General features: G+C 45.9%; 1 protein-coding gene across 3 annotated transcripts in view; it reads left to right on the top strand.

Moving 5' to 3' along the window:
* LOC137521908 (leucine-rich glioma-inactivated protein 1-like) overlaps window positions 1-18,285 on the top strand; it is an 85,562-nt gene extending 67,277 nt beyond the window's left edge. For 2 of the 3 annotated variants that reach the window (XM_068241784.1, XM_068241785.1), the window contains exons 6-9: window positions 482-553; window positions 5,792-5,970; window positions 8,649-8,816; window positions 14,299-18,285. In XM_068241784.1, coding sequence (XP_068097885.1) covers window positions 482-553; window positions 5,792-5,970; window positions 8,649-8,816; window positions 14,299-15,161 — 1,282 coding nt within the window. In that variant the 3' untranslated portion in view covers window positions 15,162-18,285. The remainder of the gene's footprint in view (window positions 1-481; window positions 554-5,791; window positions 5,971-8,648; window positions 8,817-14,298) is intronic. The other variant, XM_068241786.1, reaches the window with a different exon arrangement.
* Window positions 18,286-21,634: the final 3,349 nt, after the last annotated feature.

The raw sequence follows: 21,634 nt of genomic DNA, 5'->3' as shown, positions 1-21,634 counted from the left end.
CTGAGTTCTGGACCTGATTGGGGACGGGAATTACCCTGTAAGCTGTCATGATGGTTGCTGGTCTTGCAGCCAAGGTTTGTGAATACCAAATTGTTGTCACCTATTCACGGTGGTTTTAATTCAAACTACACTCTATTGGCTCCTGTTTTTTCTCTGAAAGGTTCATGGGGTCTCTCAGGTCCTCTTCTCTCAACCTAATATTGTATAAAACCTTCACCATGAGGCTGTTTAGTTGCATTCAGAGCAGGATCATCCACCAGGCAACCTAGGCAATTGCCTGGGGCCTAGTGAGTGTCAAGGGGCTCACTTTCCACCTTCTCTGACCTCTCTCCCCTTCAGCTTACCAAAAGGACCACAAGTTGGCCCCGAATCTACTGCCTTGCCTAGGGCCCCGTTACATCTTAATCCACCTCTGGTTGCACTCCGTGATGCCTGGAATAGACAGATTAATTTGTGTCTCTCTTTCTCTTTCTCCACGTAGGAGTTTGGCCAATAACCATCTGGAATCTCTTCCCAGTGGACTCTTCCGGCCGTTGAGCGCCATTAAACATATGTAAGCTTATAGCAAACACTATTGAAGAGGAACAGTAGTATAAATAACGTAATGAATACAATTGCTAATTTTTTTTGACTATATTAATTAATTCATTTTTTTAGGCTGTGTTTGGCCCTTGTAAAGTCTTTCCTCTTTCAGATTTACTTTCTGAAATGTAACACTGTCAGTTGCAGCTCTGCAGAATGTTTGTTTATTAGTGAAAACAATGTCTGGTCTCCCAGAATCTCCCAGAATCCTCTGAGAGGAGAATTCTGCATAAAAAACAGCCTGGGCTAAGCATCACTGGGAGGGCATACAGCATGCATTGCTTATTCTATTGTAGACTGGCGTAGTTGGAAAATCACACACACAAAAAAAAAAAACTCAGGAAAATGGCTCGCAGAAAATGAAAGAAAAAAACATGACCGCACTGTGACGCAAAAAGGCAAAAATAGGCCGAGATATTACACAGTCTAGAGCAGAGGTGCCCACACTTTTTCGGCTTGTGAGCTGCTTTTAAAAATTAGCAAGTCAAAGTGATCTACTTATGTACAATTTTAGGAGCACACTTGTATATACAAAATGGAAAATGTAGTGGGGTCGGGATCTACCATGAAGGCCTTCGCGATCTACCTAATGGGCACCCCTGGTCTAGAGCATGCGTGTCAAGCTCCGGCCCGCGGGCCAAATGAGGCCCTCAGAGCCATTATATTTGGCCCCCAAGTGGTTTCCCCACTCTGCATTATGTTTGGTCCACTTTAGACCATCAGGCAAGTTATATTGGAGGTGAAGCCCTAAAACCCCAGGGACGACAATTGGGGAAGTAGGGGGAAAGCACCTAAATCTAGGGAACTGTATAGAGGAGGGTGGGGGGTCACTATACACAAGGGACCTGTATAGGCAGGGTCGGGCCGAGGCAGAGGCTGGAGAGGCTCCAGCCTCAGGGCGCAGTGTAGGAGGGGGCGCACAATTCATTCAGTTGTCATTCCCAATTGTGTTTGAAGCAGAAAGAAATAGGAAAAGGGGATACACGGCAGTGACTGCAAGCCAGATAACTAGAGATTAAGGTGCTGGGGAGGTTGGGGGCCCTGGGGCGCCTCTTAGTCTAATAGCAATCAGTGTGTGACGGCTGGGGGGGAGGGATAGAGGGGTGCACTGTGGTGTCTCAGCCTTGGGTGCTGAAGGACCTTGTCCCAGCTCTGTGTATAGGTATGGGTGGGAGCTCCACTAGACACAAGGGACCTGTATAGGTATGGGTGGGAGCTCCACTAGACACCAGGGAACTGTACAGGGGTTATAGGGGAGCCATTACACACCAGGGAAATTTATAATGGAGGGATGCGACCAGTAGACATTGAGGTTGGCCCGCGACGAGGTCCCAGTGTTAAATTTTGGCCCACTTTGTATTTGAGTTTGACACCCCTGGTCTAGAGCATAGCTCCCAATTGTCCCTCTTCTGAAGGGACAGTCCCTCTTTAGGAATCAAGTCCCTCTGTCCCTCTTTCTTCCTCATTTGTTCCTCTTTCAGGACTGATGTACAAATCTGTGCAAATATATGTATTTTTATCCTGAAAAATGTGTTTAATTGACTCTAAACTGTATTCCCATGCTAGTTCTTATTTTCAAATGCTAATATGAAGGATGATGGACCAGAAAAGAAAGGACCAGTGTGGTTTGAATTACAAAACAATATATTTTTCTTATGTAATCTTGATGGTATGCATGATTAGGGGTGTGGCAGGAGTGTGGTTAGGGGTGTGGCAGAGGTGGGGCTTAAGTGTCCCTCTTTCTTAGCTCAAAAAGTTGGGAGGTATGCAGGGGCATAACTAGAAATCACTGGGCCCCCCTGCAAAACTTTGGATGAGGCCCCCTCCCCCTACACACTGAATAGAGATAGTCTACACATCTTTGTCTACAAAACTTTGTGTGATTCCTTATCAGTGGCTGAGCAGATGCAGTCATTAGAACAACTGTGCAGAGAGCAGAAAGTTTTTTCTCTCCTTGCCCTTAGTTGTCAGTCTCTCAGGACAGGGCCCCTGTGGCATCTGGGCCCCCCTGTAGCTGCATTCCTTGCAGGGTCTATTGTTACACCCCTGGAGGTATGCTAGAGTGGTACTATAGCTGTTAGGTTCCAAACACTGTTTAGGATTTGAATCTACAAAACAGAATAGGCAGTGTAGTAGCAAACATTCTCCACTAGAGAGCAGTGTAGGAAGGCAGTAGGGATAGAAAATGATTTGTGCTTCTTATGCTATTTATTTGTGCTATTCTGCCCGAGCCGAAGTGATTACCGATCACAGGCTCTCCGAGTATACTGTATATACCGTCACCGGCGGCCTGCACTGAGTTATCTCCTATGCAGTAACTCATGCGGGAAAAAGTTAAATGGCTTTTGAGAAAAATTGAGCTCATCCCAGTGAGAAGAAAAATGTAATTTTACACATTTTACACGGAATAAATACACATTGCCACAAGATTTAGCAAAGATCACACAGGAGTGGCTTGAGAGAAATATTGAGCAATTTCAGGCAATGACACTAGTCTGTTTCGGACATAATTCGCCCTTCATCAGGTCTTTGCATATAAAATCTCCCATAACAGAAACTAAGTTCCATGATTGAACAAGGGACATCTGTTCCCACCAGATGCAACCCTACACTGTCCAACCGGCCAGAAAAAAGACCACTGTGCTGCTATTGGGGAGTCCTGTGTAGCCATTGCAGTATTTGCATCCTCACAGGTTTGCCTCAGGCTGCAAAACATCTAAAACCAGCCCTGTATGTGGGGTTGAGTTATTTAAAGGCATCGTTTACAAGGAAATAAATATGGCAGCCCCCTTATCACTCCCACCTCAAGTGTCTTTTAAAGTGATCCTTAAGCCAACTAAAAAAAATGAGATTTACTCACCTGGGGCTTCCCTCAGCCCCCAGCAGCCGATCGGTGCCCTCGCAGCTCCGCTCCGATGTCCCAGGACCCGCCGGCGAGCACTTCCGGTTTGGCCGTCACCGGCCGACAGGCATGGGAACGCGAGTGATTGTTCGCGTTCCCAGCCTGTATATCGCCCCCTATGCTGCTATTGCGGCCAGCGGGAACGCGAGTGATTGTTCGCGTTCCCAGCCTGTATATCGCCCCCTATGCTGCTATTGCGGCCAGCTGGTCGCAATAGCAGCATAGGGGGTGATATACAGGCTGGGAACGCGAACAATCACTCGCGTTCCCATGCCTGTCGGCCGGTGACGGCCAAACCGGAAGTGCTCGCCGGCGGGTCCTGGGACATCGGAGCGGAGCTGCGAGGGCACCGATCGGCTGCTGGGGGCTGAGGGAAGCCCCAGGTGAGTAAATCTCATTTTTTTTAGTTGGCTTAAGGATCACTTTAACCCCTTCAGCCTTCAGTCGTTTTTCACCTTATGCATCTGAGCAATTTTCACTTCCCATTCATTCGCCAATAACTTTATCACTAATTATCACAACAAATTGATCTATATCTTATTTTTTCCGCCACCAATTAGACTTTCTTTGGGTGGTACATTTTGCCAAGAATTATTTTTTTCTAAATGCATTTTAACAGGAATAATAAGAAAAAAAATTGAAAAAAATCATTATTTCTCAGTTTTCGGCCATTATAGCTTTAAAATAATACATGCTACCATAATTAAAACTCACACATTTTATTTGCCCATTTGTCCCGGTTATTACACCATTTAAATTATGTCCCTATCACAATGTATGGTGCCAAAATTTTATTTGGAAATAAAGGTGCATTTTTTCAGTTTTTAAAGGGAACCAGAGAGGAACGGCAAGAAAAAATAGAACAAGATTTTATACATACCTGGGGCTTCTTCCAGCCCCATAAGCCTGGATAGCTCCCACGCCGCCATCCTCTGCTTCCTGGATCGGCGGTACCGGGTCCCGTCACTTCCGGCAGACGCTGACAATTGTCCGCATCACAGGGGCTCCCTCCATACTCGTACGCATGAGGCTGTGCAGTAGGCAGCCTCATGCGTATGTGTATGGAGGGAGCCCCGTGTGATGCGGACATTTGGCCGCGTCTGCCGGCCAACTGGCCGACTCGCGGCAATGACGGGACCCGGTACTGGCGGATCCAGGCAGCAGAGGACGGCGGCGTGGGACGAACCATGCGTATGGGACTGGAGGAAGCCCCAGGTATGTATAAAGCCTTCCCCCCAACGTCTCTGGTTCCCTTTAAAAATATTAGTAATATACTCTCTGGACATGCATATTAAAAAAGTTCAGACCCTTGGGTAACTATTTGTTTTTGGTTTTTTTATTTACATTTTTTAATTTTTTTTAGTTAAACATTTAATTAGGGTATTTTTTGGGTGTGGGAGGTAAACTGTTAAATTTAAATGTAATTTATTGTATTTTGTGTGAAAAAAAATGTATGTACATGTAGTTTTACTATTTGGCCACAAGATGGCCACAGTCTTTTCTTTTTTATTCCATCCTGTAAGTGAGTACTCTCACTTACAGGAAGTATAAGGAGGACGTGATTTTTTTTCTTGTTCAGAATGACCACGGCTTCTCATAAGAAGCTCTCAGTCTTTCTACCGGGGACTTAGATCAATGAATAGGAACTATGTTCCCATTCCTTGATCTCTGGGATAACGGGGGCGCGCGGGAGCACACAGCAGCAGCATTTTGGACGTGACAGTAACGTCCAAAAGGCTAAAATGGTTAAGATTAGGCACCACCATGGGGGTTAAGCTTAAGTACCAAAGGAGAAGGGGGGTATAAGGTTAGGCACCGTCAAGGAGGTTAAGGTGAGGCACCCCCAGGGGGGAGGGGGAGATTGGGCATCAGTAGTAGATGGAGGGTTCTGTGTTAGAGTAGGGTTAGGTCATAGTAAAATATGTTTTACTATCGGAATTAACTAGTAGAATATCTGTAATTTTACCAATATTCTACTAGTGGCTAAGGTGTCTTTTTACGTGTGCGCATTAATTCTGGTTTGCATGCAAATTTTATCTCAACTGTATGCAGTCTAGCCCCGGACCTGTCACACTCACTTCCTGCCGATCTTGACTGGAATTATTAGTAAGTCATTGTCCAGTGCTTAACTAATGCCATTGGGTATGGAGGGAGGACCCCACCTATTTTTTTCACAAACCCCTAAATAAGAAAGTGGTGGGGTGTTGGACAAACCCCCAGGGCAGATCTGGAGGAGTGGGTCAGGCTATGGGACTTTTCTTTGCTTTTTTTTCCCTAGAATAAAATATTGATATTTTGCCCCTTTAGAGACTTGCGAGGAAACCCCTTACAATGCAACTGTCAGATGAAGTGGCTGGTGCAGTGGATTCATGGCCCGGGGAAGAAAATCGCGGTGTGGCCTCCACTGCCGTGTGAGGAGCCAACCAAAATGAAGGGGCGGACCCTGACTGAGCTATCTGAGAAGGATTTCCACTGTGTGACAGGCAGTAAGTGCGGCACTGTTTTTCTGAAAGTGCTTCTTGACTGTGTGGTGCTAAGGAAGTTTGGTGCTTGTGTCCTGTATGTTCTCATGAGTGTCTTCAACTTTCAAAAAAAAAAAAATGTACTTCTAAAAAAAGGGTTGCATATTGAATATACTCTTTAAAATGAACCTGAGATGGGCAGTGGAGAAAAAAAAATACTTTCCTGGGGCTTCCCCCAGCCCCCTCCACGCCGATCGCTCCCTTGCCGCCATCCAAAGCCTCCTGGGTCGCCTGGAATTGGCCCTGCAAAGTCCTCCGGCCTGGGGTGTCAATTGCTTGGTCATTCGGTCGGTCAGGTTGTCGAGTTGCTTATATGGAAAAGTTGCAGAAGTCACATTTGACATTACAGATAGAGATGGCATGAACCTCCGAATTTCAGTTCGCGAACCTCCGCAAAAGTTCGGTTCGCGCGAACTTCCGCGAACCGTAATAGACTTCACTAGGGAGGCGAACTTTGAAAACTAGAAACACTTATGCTTCCCAAAAAAGTGATGGAAAAGATGTTTCAAGGGGTCTAACACCAGGAGGAGGGCATGGCGGAGTGGGATAGATGCCAAAAGTCCCGGGGAAAAATCTGGATTGGACGCAAAGCAGCGTTTTAAGGGCAGAAATCACATTGAATGCTAAATTGCAGGCCTAAAGTGCTTTAAAACATCTTGCATACATCAATCAGGGAGTGTAATTAGAGTACTGCTTCACACTGACACACCAAACTCACTGTGTAACGCACCGCAAACAGCTGTTTGTGTAGTGATGGCCGTGCACCATGGCAAGAGTGCAGATGATGGCGGCTTTCCAGCCCATATGGTCGCCAGGCTGTGGTAGCTCAATATTAGAACAACAGTGACTGTCCAGCTGATCAAATTTGGTCTGTCTGCAATGAAGCCATAACTTTATTATCTTTGGTGTGACCCCCCCGAGACACTCATATATTCGGCGGTCATTGCTTCATTGGGATACGCAAGCCCCTTCATTGCGGCAAGGTAATGATCACGAAGGGGAATTGGCACATGTACATGCCTTTTGTTTTGTTGTTGCAGCCGCCCGCAGTGCAGCCAGAAAAATTAGGCAGTCATGTACACGCACCCGAAAAAGGGGTGGTGAAGGTTCAGCAGTGATGACTCTGTTTTTCATGAAATAAACCTGTGGTGATGGCTACCAATGTATACCATGTCTACCAATCATATGAATACCAATGTCTGTATTATTAAACCTCCCTGGTGTTCAATTTCCCCAGGACTTCTGTGCAAAAGGTGAGCAAATTACTTTTCATAACCTTTTTTATTCCTGTAACTTGCCAAAATGCGTCAAGCAAGGGTCTAGTACACAGTGCAGGAGAGTATTGACGTGTATGTATGTCAGTACAGCAAGGGTCTAGTACACAGTGCAGGAGAGTATTGACGTGTATGTATGTCAGTACAGCAAGGGTCTAGTACACAGTGCAGGAGAGTATTGACGTGTATGCATGTCAATACTGTTCACAGCATGTTTTGAGTTTTGTAGTGTTGCTCGTACAATACGCGTCGTAGTTCCACATCTACGCATCGTAGTTCGTAGGCGAAGTTTCAAAAATACGCATAGTAATCTGCTGCCATTTCTAGCAACGTTTACTTCGCATAGTTGATGTGTGTATTGCTAAGTCAACTACGTGTGCGGTAAACGCGTCTATTTTTCCGTGTACAGATCATTGTTTTTGCTTGCGCATGCCCAGAAATATTATTACCCCTTCTATGCATATACAATTCCGCATTGGAAGGTGGAATGTACGCATGTAAGACTTCATGCATGCGCATATTTGGCGGAGTAATGCGGAAATTTTTCCGCATAAGGGCATGAGCGTCCGCATACACTACGCTTCGCACTTCGCGTAATTTCATATTTTAACGCGTAGTCTACGAAATGCATACATAGCGAATCTTCTGATTTGGAAGCCGTAGTTTGCAAAGCGTAATTGTGTAAAACTCTGCGTAGTTCCAGTGTAGCGAAGTTGGCGGACTACGACCATCCCTGGTTTTGTATGGAGGTGTATAACCTTCAATACCGCTAGGGAGGTTAAAGAAAATTTGTAACAAAAAAAACAGCCCCTGGAGGCTACTTACCTCGGGCCGGTGAAGCATCTGGATCCTACTGAGGCTTCCTCCATCCTCTTTACCCTCCGGGATCCTGCGCTGGCAAGTGGCAACCCCTGAAAAAAAACAGCCCGAAAAATCAGCTTGTTAGCGGCTGAAATATTTACCTTCCACGCTCCTACGCAGGCGCAGTGAGAGCTTTCCGATTGGGGCTGACCCGATGGGGCTCAGCTATTTCCGCCGGAACTCATCGGAAAGCCTGGGCCACTGTGCCTGCGCAGGAACGTGGAAGGTAAATATTTACATCACTGTTATTCGGGGGCTGCCAGCGCTGGATTCCGGAGGGTGAAGAGGACAGGAGAAGACTCATTAGGAGCCAGAGGTTCTCCCCTCCCAAGGTAAGTACCCCCCCCCCCCCCCCCCCACAAGGGCTGTTTTTGTTGTTGTTTTTTACAGATTTTTTTTTAAGTGCAGTACCCATGTTTGTTTTTTTACTCACGGAAGACGGTGGCGCTATATAAATCCATAACAATAAGTGAAACTTTACGTTCGTATTTTTTGCCTGTGATTCAGCAGACATTGTCCAGAGGTGGTCCTTCAAGTTTCCCTCCTTGTCCGTCAAGTCATTTGAGTACCAGTCCGAGCAGTACGTGGTGATCGCACATCCCTTTGAGGGCAGCTGCACCTTTTTGGAGTGGGACCACGTGGCCTACCAGTTCAGATACTTTGACACCATTAAAGGTAAATGCTACAGCGCTGACATTCTCTGTGAATAGTTTTAATTTCAAACTTTATTTAACTCTTTAGCAGCCAATTTATATAGAGGCTTGCAAGTGCTCCAAGCCAATTTATGTAAGCACATTTTTTTTGTATTTCTTATTTGTTACCTTTCCTTGCTATTAGTTAGTACTGCTATAATGTGTATTTATGTCCACTTGTCACTAGGGGGCAGTGTGAGACAATAACAGAGGACTTCTGCTTTCAGTTTCTATATCCTCTGTTAGCAGAGAGAGATCAAAGCATTCCAAGAATTTACAGCATGACGACTTCTGTCGGCTGAGGTCAAAAGCAGTACACTTATCTCAAATGAGATATTTCCTTGGAAGCTGCTAATAGGTTAAAAATAAAAATATGGAGTATTGGTTATGGCAACTGTAAAGAAGGATTTTTGTAAATGTAAAGTTACCCTGAAATAAACGTGAGCAGTATAAACAGACAAAACAATTTTCTATCCAGATTTATACCCGAGAGGCATTACTAGTTCAAAGAGTGTCAGGTGGAAGACCACTGGGCCCTTATTTCATTCACATTTTTCCCCTAAGTTTTCTCCTAGGCAGGGCTGAGTTTACCTCACAGGAGCCTATAGGCACAGATGTCCTGCCCCCCCCCTTCCCCAGACTCCGCCCTCCATGAAAATACAAATCCCTTCCTAACCGCACTGCAACTTACTTTCCCAGCTTGTCATAAGTAGCTAGAGGTGCCCCTTAGTATTAGGTAGATAGAGGAACCTCAGTATTAAGTAGCTAGTAGTGCCCCCAAATGAAAGGAGATCTCATCAGTGGAATGCAGTGGGGAGCTGAGTGAGTATCCTCTCATTTACGCTCTGCTCGGGACTCTGCATAGGGAAGGAGGGAGGGCGGCGCCAGAGGGGGGAGTGAGCCGCCTTCCATCAGCAGGTGCTTGTAGGCGTGTGCCTACAATGCCTTGTGGTAAATCTGGCCCTGCTCCTAGGTGATATTTTCAAACCTTATCAATAAAATGCCTTTTAAAGGACTTCCGAGGCCAAATGTAGAAAAAAAAATTAAAAAAGTTAGATACCTGCATCAGTTTGGAAGGCACGGAGGACGCCGTCAGCGCCCTCCGTGCCGTTCCGCCGGGTCCCCGCCGCTCAATAGCCCCCCGGGCCGCTCCCGACCCCACTACCCGGGTCGGGCTCTCCTGCCTGCATAAAGATGGAAGGCGTCCTCCGTGCCTTCCAAACTGATGCAGGTATCTAACTTTTTTCATTTTTTTTTCTACATTTGGCCTCGGAAGTCCTTTAAGCCAGGGCTTTTCAACCTGTGGTACGCGTTACAACCAGTGGTACTTTGCTGTTGGCCAGGTGGTACACACTAGGTTTGCCTGTCACTTGTCCTGGTCTCATCTTGCCTCCACAAAGTTCAGCTCCCGCTCACGGCTGTGCTGCCCTGCGGCATACTTCAGATCTCAGATCAGCAGTGAAGAGACAGCCAGGTGAATAGTGCACAGTGACGGTGCGTATACAGGAAGTGACATCACTGCTCACTTCCTGTATTTGAAGAATATGCACTATCACTGTGCACCTTTCACCTGGCTTAGAGAGACTTCCCCCTTCTTCCCCGTCAGCATGCCCACATGCAAAGTAGCGGCTCTCCACTCTGATTGTGGTGGAAACAGCCGTGCGCTATCGGCTCTGCTCTACTGCGCATGCACACTGGTGGTACTTGAAAATTTTCAGGTGTTAAAAGTGGTACAATTAGTGAAAAGATTGAAAAGCCCTGCTTTAAGCCACCAGCAAGCAAGAAAATACTACTACTTTTTGATACTTTTTAATTACAAAGTGCTGAAAAATGATTTTAAACAGATGATGAAAAATAGGAGAAAGCTCGGGTTTTGTAGGAAGTATTTGTGAGCAGCCATCAGACTCTTTACCTGAGAGTCAGGGCCGGATTTACAGCTCAGGATATAAGCAGGGCCGGATTTAGGCCAAGGAGGGGTGGTCATCAGGTCATCAGGTTACCTATACAAGAGGGAAGGGGGGAGGGGTCATCAGGTTACCTATACAAGAGGGAAGGGGGAGGGGTCATCTCACTACCTATACTGAAGGGGGCGGCTAGTGACGGTGGCCTAGGGCGGTAAAGAGTGCAATTCCGGCCCTGGATATAAGCACAGAAGTTGTGGTGCTCTAAGCCCCAGCCACCCAACAGGTCACACCCCCAAGTCATCCCCCCTTTTCTTACAAAAGGTAATGTAGATATTACCAGAGTATAGTATAGTATAGAATCTATATACATATAATAGAGTAAGTGCCTCAACCTTCAAGCAAGAAGAAGAAGAAGAAGTATCGCCCTGCCCCCAGGGCCGGGCCAAGCAAGAAGGGGCCGGTCCAAGCAAGAAGAAGTTGCGCCCTGCCCCCAGGGCCGGTCCTACACTTGCCGCCGAGCTGGAGGGGGTAGTGGGTAGAAAGGGGGTAATGGGCACAGCGGCGGGGAGGGGGGTCGGACCCCCCTCTCACCTGGGTCCACCATCTGCACACCCCCTCTAGCTTAAGTTCTATAATATATACACTCTAATGAGTTCTGGGTCACCATGAGCTTGCTGGTTAGTCTGTACCTCTCGATGTTACAAGCCCTACTCCACAGAGCCAAATGAATCTATGCCATGCACTGATGAGGATTAAACAATCCGAAACAGTCTGTATGCATGTTGGATTATTATGGTTCTGTGCAAATTCACAAGCTGACACATCATTGCATTCCAGTGGTTCTGGAGGTGTGTTTAGCTTCTAAGGGCAACAATGGTTAATTTGCATATATTCAGCAGTGATGCATTGTGAGAGACATCTCAGGCTCACTCCAACCTGAATTATCGCAAATTCTTTCTGTTCTAAGAAAGCAAACTTTTGTTTTCCTTAGCTTAAATTCCTTAGCTGCTATTAGTAAGAGGCAGTGGCGGGGATGACTCACCTCTTCCACGTTCCAGAGTGCATTCTACTGTCGTCACTTCCTGCAATGCCGTCCACTTACAATATAGTGGGTAGCAGGGGCGCATCTAGCCATTTTGTCACTCCAGGCGACAAAATCTGTGGCGCCCCCACCCCCATGGCACCCTTCCATGAAAAAAATCGTAATGCGCCAGCGTTTTTTGCCAGAAAATACACGTAATGTAAGGCTGCAGAAGTGAGCTTACGGGCTGCAGGCCAGTGAACTGACGCAAGCCTGTTCACCACCTGGGGACACAACATCTGGCGGGGGGGTGTGACCACGGTCCCCCCTGCACAGCACTCATGACCGCCTGGTCGGCCTGGCACCCTCTACAATGGGTTAGAAGGAGGCACACAGGGACAGAGGAAGGCGCAGGGGACAGAGGAAGGCGCAGGGGACAGAGGAAGGCCTCGGCGCAGGGGACAGAGGAAGGTGCAAGGGACAGAGGAAGGCGCAGGGGATAGAGGAAGGCGCAGGGGACAGAGGAGGCACGTGGAGACAGAAGGAGGCACAAAGGGATACAGAAGGAGGCACAGGAGGACTGAAGGAGGCAGAGTGGGACTGAAGGAGGAACAGAAGGGCAGAGGTAGCACAAGGGGACAAATAAAGGCAAAGGAGACATAAGAAGGCACAGGGGGACAGAAGGAGGCACAAAGGGCACAGAAGGAGGCAGAAATGGCACAAAAGATGAAAGAAGGATGCACAAGGCACAGAAGTGTCAGCTGCCTGCAACTTATGCTAAGTAGATGCAGCAGAAGCAAGTAATAGAACACCCATATGGGTGTGGCTTAATTTTTAGTGGGGCTTAATTTGGGGGCGGGGCTTAATCCAGCAACATGGCGCCCCCTCTGGACCAATGGCACTCCAGGCAAATGGCCTGTACTGCCTATGCCTAGAGGCGCCCCTAGGGTGGCATTACAGGAAGTGACTACAGTGGAACGCATGCTGGAACGCGGAAGGGGTGAGTCATCCCCGCCCGCTGCCTCTTACTAATAGCGGCGGCTGCTGCTGAGCTTAAGCCAGAGAGGGAGCGCAGATGGGCAGGGCCGGGCCGAGGCATAGGCTGGAGAGGCTCCAGCCTCAGGGCGCAGTGTGGGAGGGGGCGCACAATTCATTCAGCTGTCATTTCTAATTGTGTATTAAGCAGAAAGAAATAAGAAAAGGGGATACATGGCAGAGACTGCAAGCCAGATAACTAGAGATGAAGGTGTTGGGTAGGTTGTGGGCCCTGTGGCCCTCTTAGTCTAATAGCAATTAGTGTGTGACGGCTGAGGTGGCAGGGATGGAGGGGCGCACTTTGGTGTCTCAGCCTTGGTTGCTGGAGGACTTTGTCCCGGCTCTGCAGATGGGGGACCCAGGTGGGGGAGGGGGATCCGACCCCCCTCCCCGCCGCTCTGCCCAATACCCCCTTCCTGCCCGCTACCGCCTCCAGCTCGGCGGCAAGTGTAGGACCGGCATTCATAATTAGGCAGCGTATGCTATGCCGTGGGTCGGCTAGTAGCAATAAAAAACAGTAAACGTTATAGCTATTCTAAAGCATTAGAATGCCATTTCCACATGAACTGGCTGCAAAAACCTATTGATAGATCAGTCTTCCATTTACTTCCAGTTCCATATCCATTTTTACACATAGACAAACTAGGCAGTTACCTAGTGTTGGAGAATGGAACCACCGGCCAAGCACACTGTTCTTTATAGAATTATCTATTATGCATAGCTGATGGGTACATTAATAATGGGATGGCCCTGTGGTGTGGCTATGGAAAAGAGATTCAAAGGCTATGAAGTAAAATCAAGCAAGCACAATCATTTATTACCACCCTAAATGGCACCTCTGATTAGCATAACAATGTAGTATAGTAGTAGTGTACTCTTCCTAGTTATGTCAGAAGAAGGCTTACTAGCCAAAAGCTTACTTTTTATTTACCTTTAAGTTGGCCAATAAATGGTATCATCCTGATTCAAAATGTCTTGCTTTTACCGATGGCTGACGCCAGGGCCGGGCCGAGGCAGAGGCTGAAGAGGCTCCAGCCTCAGGGCGCAGTGTAGGAGGGGGCGCACAATTCATTCAGCTGTCATTCCCAATTGTGTTTGAAGCACAAAGAAATAAGAAAAGGACATACATAGCAGTGACTGCAAGCCAGATAACTAGAGATTAAGGTGTTGGGGATGTTGGGGGCCCTGGGGCGCCTCTTAGTCTAATAGCAATTAGTGTGTGACGGCTGGGGTGGGAGGGATGGAGGGGCGCACTTTGCAGTCTCAGCCTTGGGTGCTGAAGGACCTTGTCCCGGCTCTGGCTGACGCAGTACAACACTCTACTGCTTCTTCTTTATAAAATAGGAAAGAGTCATTTTAGATTGATTACAGTCACTGCTTTTTTCTATCTTTAGATTTCCTTATGTAAAAAGTTCTCTGTTTTTGTACCAGTGTCACATGTGTAGTTGAGTAGACTGACGTAGACATTTCTCAGTATAACAGTACATCTTTCCTCCACTGTTCAGGTATTGCTGTGATCTCCTGCCTTCCTCTGGTCATTGGGAAGCAGTTATTTGTCGTGGTGGCCCAGCTATTTAATGGAACGTTTGTCTACAGACGCGATCCCTCTCTCGGAACCATTACTACCTTTCGCATGTTCCAACACTTTCCGGACATCCGTAAGCCCAATGACATCGAGAGTTTCACTTCACTGGAAGGAGACCACTATTTCATCATTGCAGACAGTGCAAAGTCCGGGGCCAGCACCTTATATCGGTGGAACGGGGTTGGATTCTACCCTCAACAGCGCTTGCCCCGTTGGTACCGTGACACGGACGCCGAGCCCCTCATCCTCTCCGGTTACCCACATCTCATCATGAGCAGCGGTTCCCAGAGGCCTCTAGTCTATCGCTTTGAGAACAAACGTTTGGAACGTCTCACAGATATCCCCGAAGCCTGGGATGTCTATGCCGTCAAGCATTTTACCGATGCAGAGGATGGAGTGTTTGCTTGCTTGGTGAGGTACATGGGTGACTCTTCTCTGGTCAGGTGGGATGGTTCCATGTTTAAACAGCTGCAACAGCTATCATCTCGAGGTTCCCATGTGTTCCAACCTCTTTTCCTTGGCCTACGTTGGCATGCCTTTCTCGGCAATGACTATGGTTACGCTTGGGTATACCAGCTCGAAAAATGGAAACATTGGGAAGTTGAGGAAACAAATGACAAAGAAGGACCCTCAGGGCCTTTGGTACCCTTGCAGGAGCTCAAAGTTTTTGAGGCTAGGGCTTTGGCCACTGTCCATGTGAGAGGGAGGCAGTTTATCTTTGTGGCAAGTTTTGGAGGAGAGACTGTGGTGTATGAGTACGTGGAACAAGAAAATTCCATATGAACAGATTCAAAAAAATGTCTTTATTAAAGTAGAACTATAGTAAAAAAAAAAGTGTTTATCACATTACATTACTAGGATTGAGCATAAATATTGGACAAAATTTCATCACACATTGGTTTGTACCTCCTCCTGCCAAACGAGTGCACAATGCTGTCACTTGTTATACCTGGCCCCTATCATTACACAGAACACATGACCGTACAATGGCATCACTTTTTAGCCCAGATCCCTCCCATTACTCTGATCACATGACAACATAATGCTGCCACAAGGGATGACCACAAATTTCACATAGATATAATTTTGCACCGAAATTCGCAGTTACGATGCAAAATCATAATGTGAAATTTCTGGAAAAATCATAATTAACTCCGTCTTTAATTGTATTCATTCGTAACTTGGCATAATTTTCCCGAAATTTTCATGTCATTTTGTGCCAACTTTAGCGGTTAAAGCGGTATTGTCACCATAAAAATCAGATTTCAACAGCAACTGGTCTGAGTGTATTAAGTGGTAAAGATGCTAATCCTGCATTCAAAACTTGCAAAACTTTTTCTGCTGTTATGGTTTGGAGTTATCACATACTTTAGGAGCACTGGCCCTTTAGTAGTCAGTGCCAAACAGTTGAATGCTGTGGATTATTTTTATCTATAATATATTCTTTCTCTTCCATTTATTTCCCTGCCTAGCTTCTTATCTGAAACACCTCTGCTCACTTGTGTTTACAAGCAAGGCTGAGGTGACTCAGTGATTGGAGGAGAAAAGAAAAAAAAAGACAGTGCAGTTCCTGGTATACACCTCAGTGGGAGTGTCTGAAAACTGGGAGGAGAGCAGCTAATGGTAACACAATGAGCAAGAGAAGGGAGGGAGGAAAACAAGAGTCCAGGAGGATATGATGTCAGCATTAGCTTGGCAAAATGGCCACTGCCTAGAATAGGATTTTCTGCTTTTCCTTTATAAAATTCACAGGAATCATTACATGGATAGCACAATACATCTGTTATGTAAGTAGAAGTAGTATTTATCTACTTATATATGTGTTTTTTTGAATTTACAAATAGTAATTACGTATGGGCGTAATCGCAAAAGTGTACGTAAAATTTCACGCACTCGTAATTAGCTGACTACGATCATCGCTAGCTGCCCCTTTTTAGCCCTGGCCCCTCCCATTACCCTGAACACATGACAGCACTATGTTGTCACGTTTGTTCTCCTGATAAGATCAGTGCTGTAACAGGGAATGTATCTGGCATCACTCTGACTCCACAGCCTAATGCTGGGAATACACAATGATTTTTTTTCAGCAGATTTACCGGCCGCTCGATTTTCCAATTGTTTTTCTGAACGATTTCCATTCACTTCTATGAGAAAATCGATCAGAAAAACAATGAGAATCAGATGGAACCTGTTGTAAATTATCTATCGAGCCATCCGTCTGCAAAAAAAAAAACCTCATGGGCCTCGATTCATAGAGCTGTATGCGGTGAATGTAAAATGCTCGTTAAATCCCTGCATTCGGTATTTTAGACTTTGGTATGCTGATTCCTAAAAAATGTTCAGAGGTGTAATTGAAGTTCGGTAATTTACCGCTTCAATAGAGAAATCTCCATGTGCTGAGGGCATTACAATGCATCCCGACATCCCTTTAGATGTGCATGCTGTGCTATACTGTTTGTTATACTGCCTCTGCTCGGCTCTGATTATGTCTATTAGCAGGGCCGGGCCGGGGCATAGGCTGGAGAGGCTACAGCCTCAGGGCGCAGTGTAGGAGGGGCGCACAATTCATTCAGCTGTCATTCCTAATTGTGTTTGAAGCAGAAAGAAATAAGAAAAGAAGATACATGAAAGTGACTACAAGCCAGATAACTAGAGATTAAGGTGTTGGGGGCCCTGGGGTGCCTCTTAGTCTAATAGCAATCAGTGTGTGACGGCTTGGGTGAAGGGATGGAGGGGCGCACTTTCGTGTCTCAGCCTTGGGTGCTGGAGGACCTTGTCCCGGCTCTGTCTATTAGTCTCTCTTAACATTTTATTTAATTGCCACACCTTAAACGAACTTCTAGGAGATGTCACACATGCCCTGCTTTGAAGATAAGCAGCTAGTATAGGGAAAGCATCTATCAGGAACTGAAGAGGTTAAACACTGCTGAAGGGCTGCAAGGGAAACTCTATTTGTTCCTTTCTCTCTGCTCACTACTTGGGTGGTAGAAGTCTGCACTTCCTATCAGCAAGGATCAGCAGGACCTGAAGCAGACAGGAGCTGTTTCTATTGGCTCTGCTCTGGTCAGTCACAGCTTATCCCCTCTGCTTGTGGCTTTCACAGTGTTACCACTTTCCTATCACTCTCCTATCCCCAGCCCAGAGCTGATATCGCATGTTCTAACTTTGATGAATTGACATTTACTGACATATTTCCCACTCAAGTCGGTAATTTACCTCACTGCTCGGTAATTGTAGCTTTTCATGCGGTAACTGCTTTTATGAATGGACAAGTGGTCGGTAAAGTCAGCTGTTTTCAGCATTACCGCATGCAGGAAAGCTTTATGAATCGAGGCCATGGTGTATTCCCAGCATAAAAGAGGTACGTATAACATATAATATGTAATGTAACACATACATAAAGGATCTATAGCTAATGTTAAGCAAAATAAATGATTTGGAACAAAAAAAAAAACTATAGTTCTACTTTACCGCTGCCATGTGGAGACTGTTTCGGACCTTCAACATGAAGAAACAACCTATGACCACTATTTTGGAAAATACCAAAGGAACTATTTCATAGTCTCAGAGATTTATTTTCATACAACAGAAGACAAGACCTTTACAGCTCTCAATCAAGACTGTGATGGGTCTCTTTGTAATAATGAGAGTGCCAGACCTAACCACACCTTAAAAAAAAACAAAAAAATAAAAATCTGAAATCTATGAAGACAACTAATGCAAAAATAACAAGCACAATGGAACAGTTTGTTTCACATAAAAAAAAAAACGGTATTGGTTCAGTGCGTAATATTATTCATATTCATAAAGGAGGGTTATTTTACTATTTGGTCCAGATAAAGAAAAAGAATCAAATGTTTAAAGGATACCCGAAGTGACATGTGACATGATGAGATAGACGTGTATGTACAGCACCGAGCACACAAATAACTAGGCTGTGTTCCTTATTTTTCTTCCTCTGCCTGAAAGAGTTAAATATCAGGTATGTAAGTGGGTGACTCAGTCCTGTCTCAGACAGGAAGTGACTACAGTGTGACCCTCACTGATAAGAAATTACCCTTTTTATCTCTTTTTTGCTCTCAGAAGCCATTTTCTGCTAGGAAAATGTTTAATAGTTGGAATTTCTTATCAGTGAGGGTCACATTGTAGTCACTTCTTGTCTAAGTCAGGACTGAGCCAGCCACTTACATACCTGATAGTTAACTCTTTCAGGCAGAGAAAGAAAAAAAGGAACACAACATAGTTATTTGTGTGCTAGGCACTGTACATACACATGTCTATCTCATCATGTCAAATGTCACTTTGGGTATCCTACATCTTTTGAATTACTTGTTTTTTAGGTGAAGATTTTATGACATACCGGAACAGTATTTTTTTCATTTGTGTGAAAAAAAGTTAGGAATTAAGCTGCGTACCCCTGTCAAGCTTTTTCTAACGATTTTTCCAGCGACCTACAATTTGTTGTGACAAGTGATTGTTTTTGAGATCTTGCAACATGGGTACGTGTGTGCGAATGGGTCAAATTTATAAGATCCCCAACATCTCCTGCACAAAGTGCTATGATCGTTTGAACTCTCATTAACACCCTTTGTGTGCTGTTGTGTGTTCGCGCAGGTAGGGGGAGATTGGGGAATGTTCGTTCTGCACTTTTTTCCCTTCAGTTTACTTTAAGTGCGCATACACACGAACATAGTGAACCCAGCGCAGGAGACTTGGGCGCAGCCGGTGCCACCATAGACCGTAATCGGTATTACGGCTATAGTAGGCACAGGGAATAACTTCGGCGCCGTCAGAAGATGGAGCTGAAGTTACTTTTAAAACACAATAATGTCATTCCCCACCATCCATGGCGGCCTGGAGGGGGAATAGTATTTAACAGTGTCTGGGACTTGTGCAGCAGCAGGACCAGCCACATACCGGCTGTATCCTGCGCCCAAGTCTCCCAGCACCGATCTCCCATATATGCCTCTGGGACTTGTGCAGCAGCAGGACCCGCCATATACCGGCTGTATCCTGCGCCCAAGTCTCCCAGCACCGATCTCCCATATATGCCTCTGGGACTTGTGCAGCAGCAGGACCCGCCATATACCGGCTGTATCCTGCGCCCAAGTCTCCCGCGCAGATTCCTCTCATACGCGCATACAGATGCCTAACTGAAGTCGCCTGTTTGGGATCAGGAACTGACCGCCTTGGGCGACATTGCTGGGCATTGCTGGGCCGGGCTGCACACACGTGTCAGCGGTGTAGCTGACGATGCGCTATGTTGCTATGTGTGGGGGAAGAGGGGGGGAGACTCGACGAGCAGTGCGTGCCTAACGTGAGCAGGAGAGTGGCACAAACAATGGGATTGGCATTGCTGAGGATGAGTAGATCCATCTGCCGGATTGCTTGCAGGTTGGGCATTGGGTGTTGCCGGCTGTTGTTCACACATCTGATGGTCAGCTGAGGCGGTCGTATCAGTTGCCTACGCCGATTTAAAGGGAACCTAAATTGAACCAAAAAAAAAAACAAGAAAGGAATTTTGAACCTTCATCGTCACTGAGCGATCCTCCAGTCCCCTGCAGTGCAAGTTGACAGCTACTGCGCATGCACGGCTGAGGCTGCGCAAGTCCTTCATCATCCTTTTGCTCGGAGCGTTCTGTGTATGCGCAGTAGAGATTTCCCTATACTGCGCATGCGCACAGCGCTACCATCAACAGGAGTAAGATCAGGAGTCGTGCAAACCAGGGTCACATATCCGTAAGAAAGAGGGGCACTGCGTGGGGGACTGGAGGATTGCTCAGCGACGGTGCGGACACAGGGCGGCTGCAAGGGGCTGCTAGATGCCCCAGGTAACTCTTTTTTTTTTTTTGCTCCCATTCGAACTTAGGATAACTAAACTCACGTTTACATTCATTAAACACTATTCAAATGAGGTTAACAGCTTCTAATACTACTGAGAATCGACAATTGTTTTGCATTGAATTAATTAGGAAAAAAAAGTTGAAAATTCATTGATGGATTCTGCAGACTGAATATAACTCTGGTAACGGTACATGTTGTTTATATGTCAATTTTTGTTTTTGTTATTACGGTATGATCCATTCTATCACGTTATCAAAATGTGTAATTAACCAACATGACTGCAAACTGTATTTTGATATGACATTTTAATTTGCTAAATAAAAAAACAGGTATTTACATCTGGAATGCAATGTTCAGGTTTAAATTTCAATTTCCAAATGACTGAGCTTCCGATTTCTGCAGAATTACGATTTGCGAGTTTCTGATCAGAAATCAGCTTTCCACAGAGGTAGAGAAGGCAGAACTGTACCGCTGAAATCAGAATACTGCAGAAATGTTAAAGTGAACCTCCGGACTAAAAATCGACTCAGCAGCACTGAAAAGGCTTGGTGTTTCTTTAACAGTTTCACAGCATCAGAACTTTATTTCTCTTATACAAGTCTCATTTTTAGCTGCACAGAAGAAACCTGCCCGGGCTTCTTTCCCCTGATGCTCTGCAAAGCATGATGGGATTTCTGATGTTGTTCTCGTTCTGCTGTTTTGGTGCAATTTTTTTTTGTTTTAGATTTTGAATTTGACATTTGAAGCCTAGCGTGTGCAGCTGGGAGGGGTGATCAGGACACAGGACAGTTGGAACTGTGTCTCCTGCTCCCTGTCCCTGTCACCTCCGTTCAACCAAAAAGATGGCTGCCCCCATGACAAAGATGGCTGCCCCCATGAATCACAAACATTTGCCTGTTCTTTTAAAACAGAGTGGGTAAGAGATTATATTACCTATCTATTCTAATTAACATAAGTAATGTAACTTGATGACAGTATGTCTGTTTAGGCTGAAGTTTCCCATTAAGCCAATCAAAAGACTCAAACACTTTAGCGAATTTGGCGGCACACTTCTACATTCTCTGATTGGTTCAATGCTTCCGAATATTTCCGAGTCGTGTGACTGGCCTAAAATTTGGGGGTATTCCGATTTCCGCAGTACACTTGAGCATTCTCTGATCGGTCCAATATTTCCGACTCGGAAGTATTTGGCCAATCAGAGAATTGTGAAATTTTACTGTGGATGGTCGCACAATACAGCTGATTCTGCAAAATCTATTTTTTTTAAAGAGAGCCTGAAGCGAGAATAAATCTTGCTTCAGACCTCATAGATAGCAGGGGCATTTGTGCCCCTGCTAAAACGCCTCTATCCCGCGGCTTAACAGGGGTCCTTGATAGTGATGGGCGAACACCTGGATGTTCGGGTTCAGGAA

This window comes from Hyperolius riggenbachi, chromosome 6, assembly GCF_040937935.1.
Source record: "Hyperolius riggenbachi isolate aHypRig1 chromosome 6, aHypRig1.pri, whole genome shotgun sequence".
Taxonomy (NCBI): Eukaryota; Metazoa; Chordata; class Amphibia; order Anura; family Hyperoliidae; genus Hyperolius; species Hyperolius riggenbachi.
The sequence above is the reverse complement of the archived record's forward strand: the minus strand, read 5'-3'. Positions and strand labels throughout refer to the sequence as shown.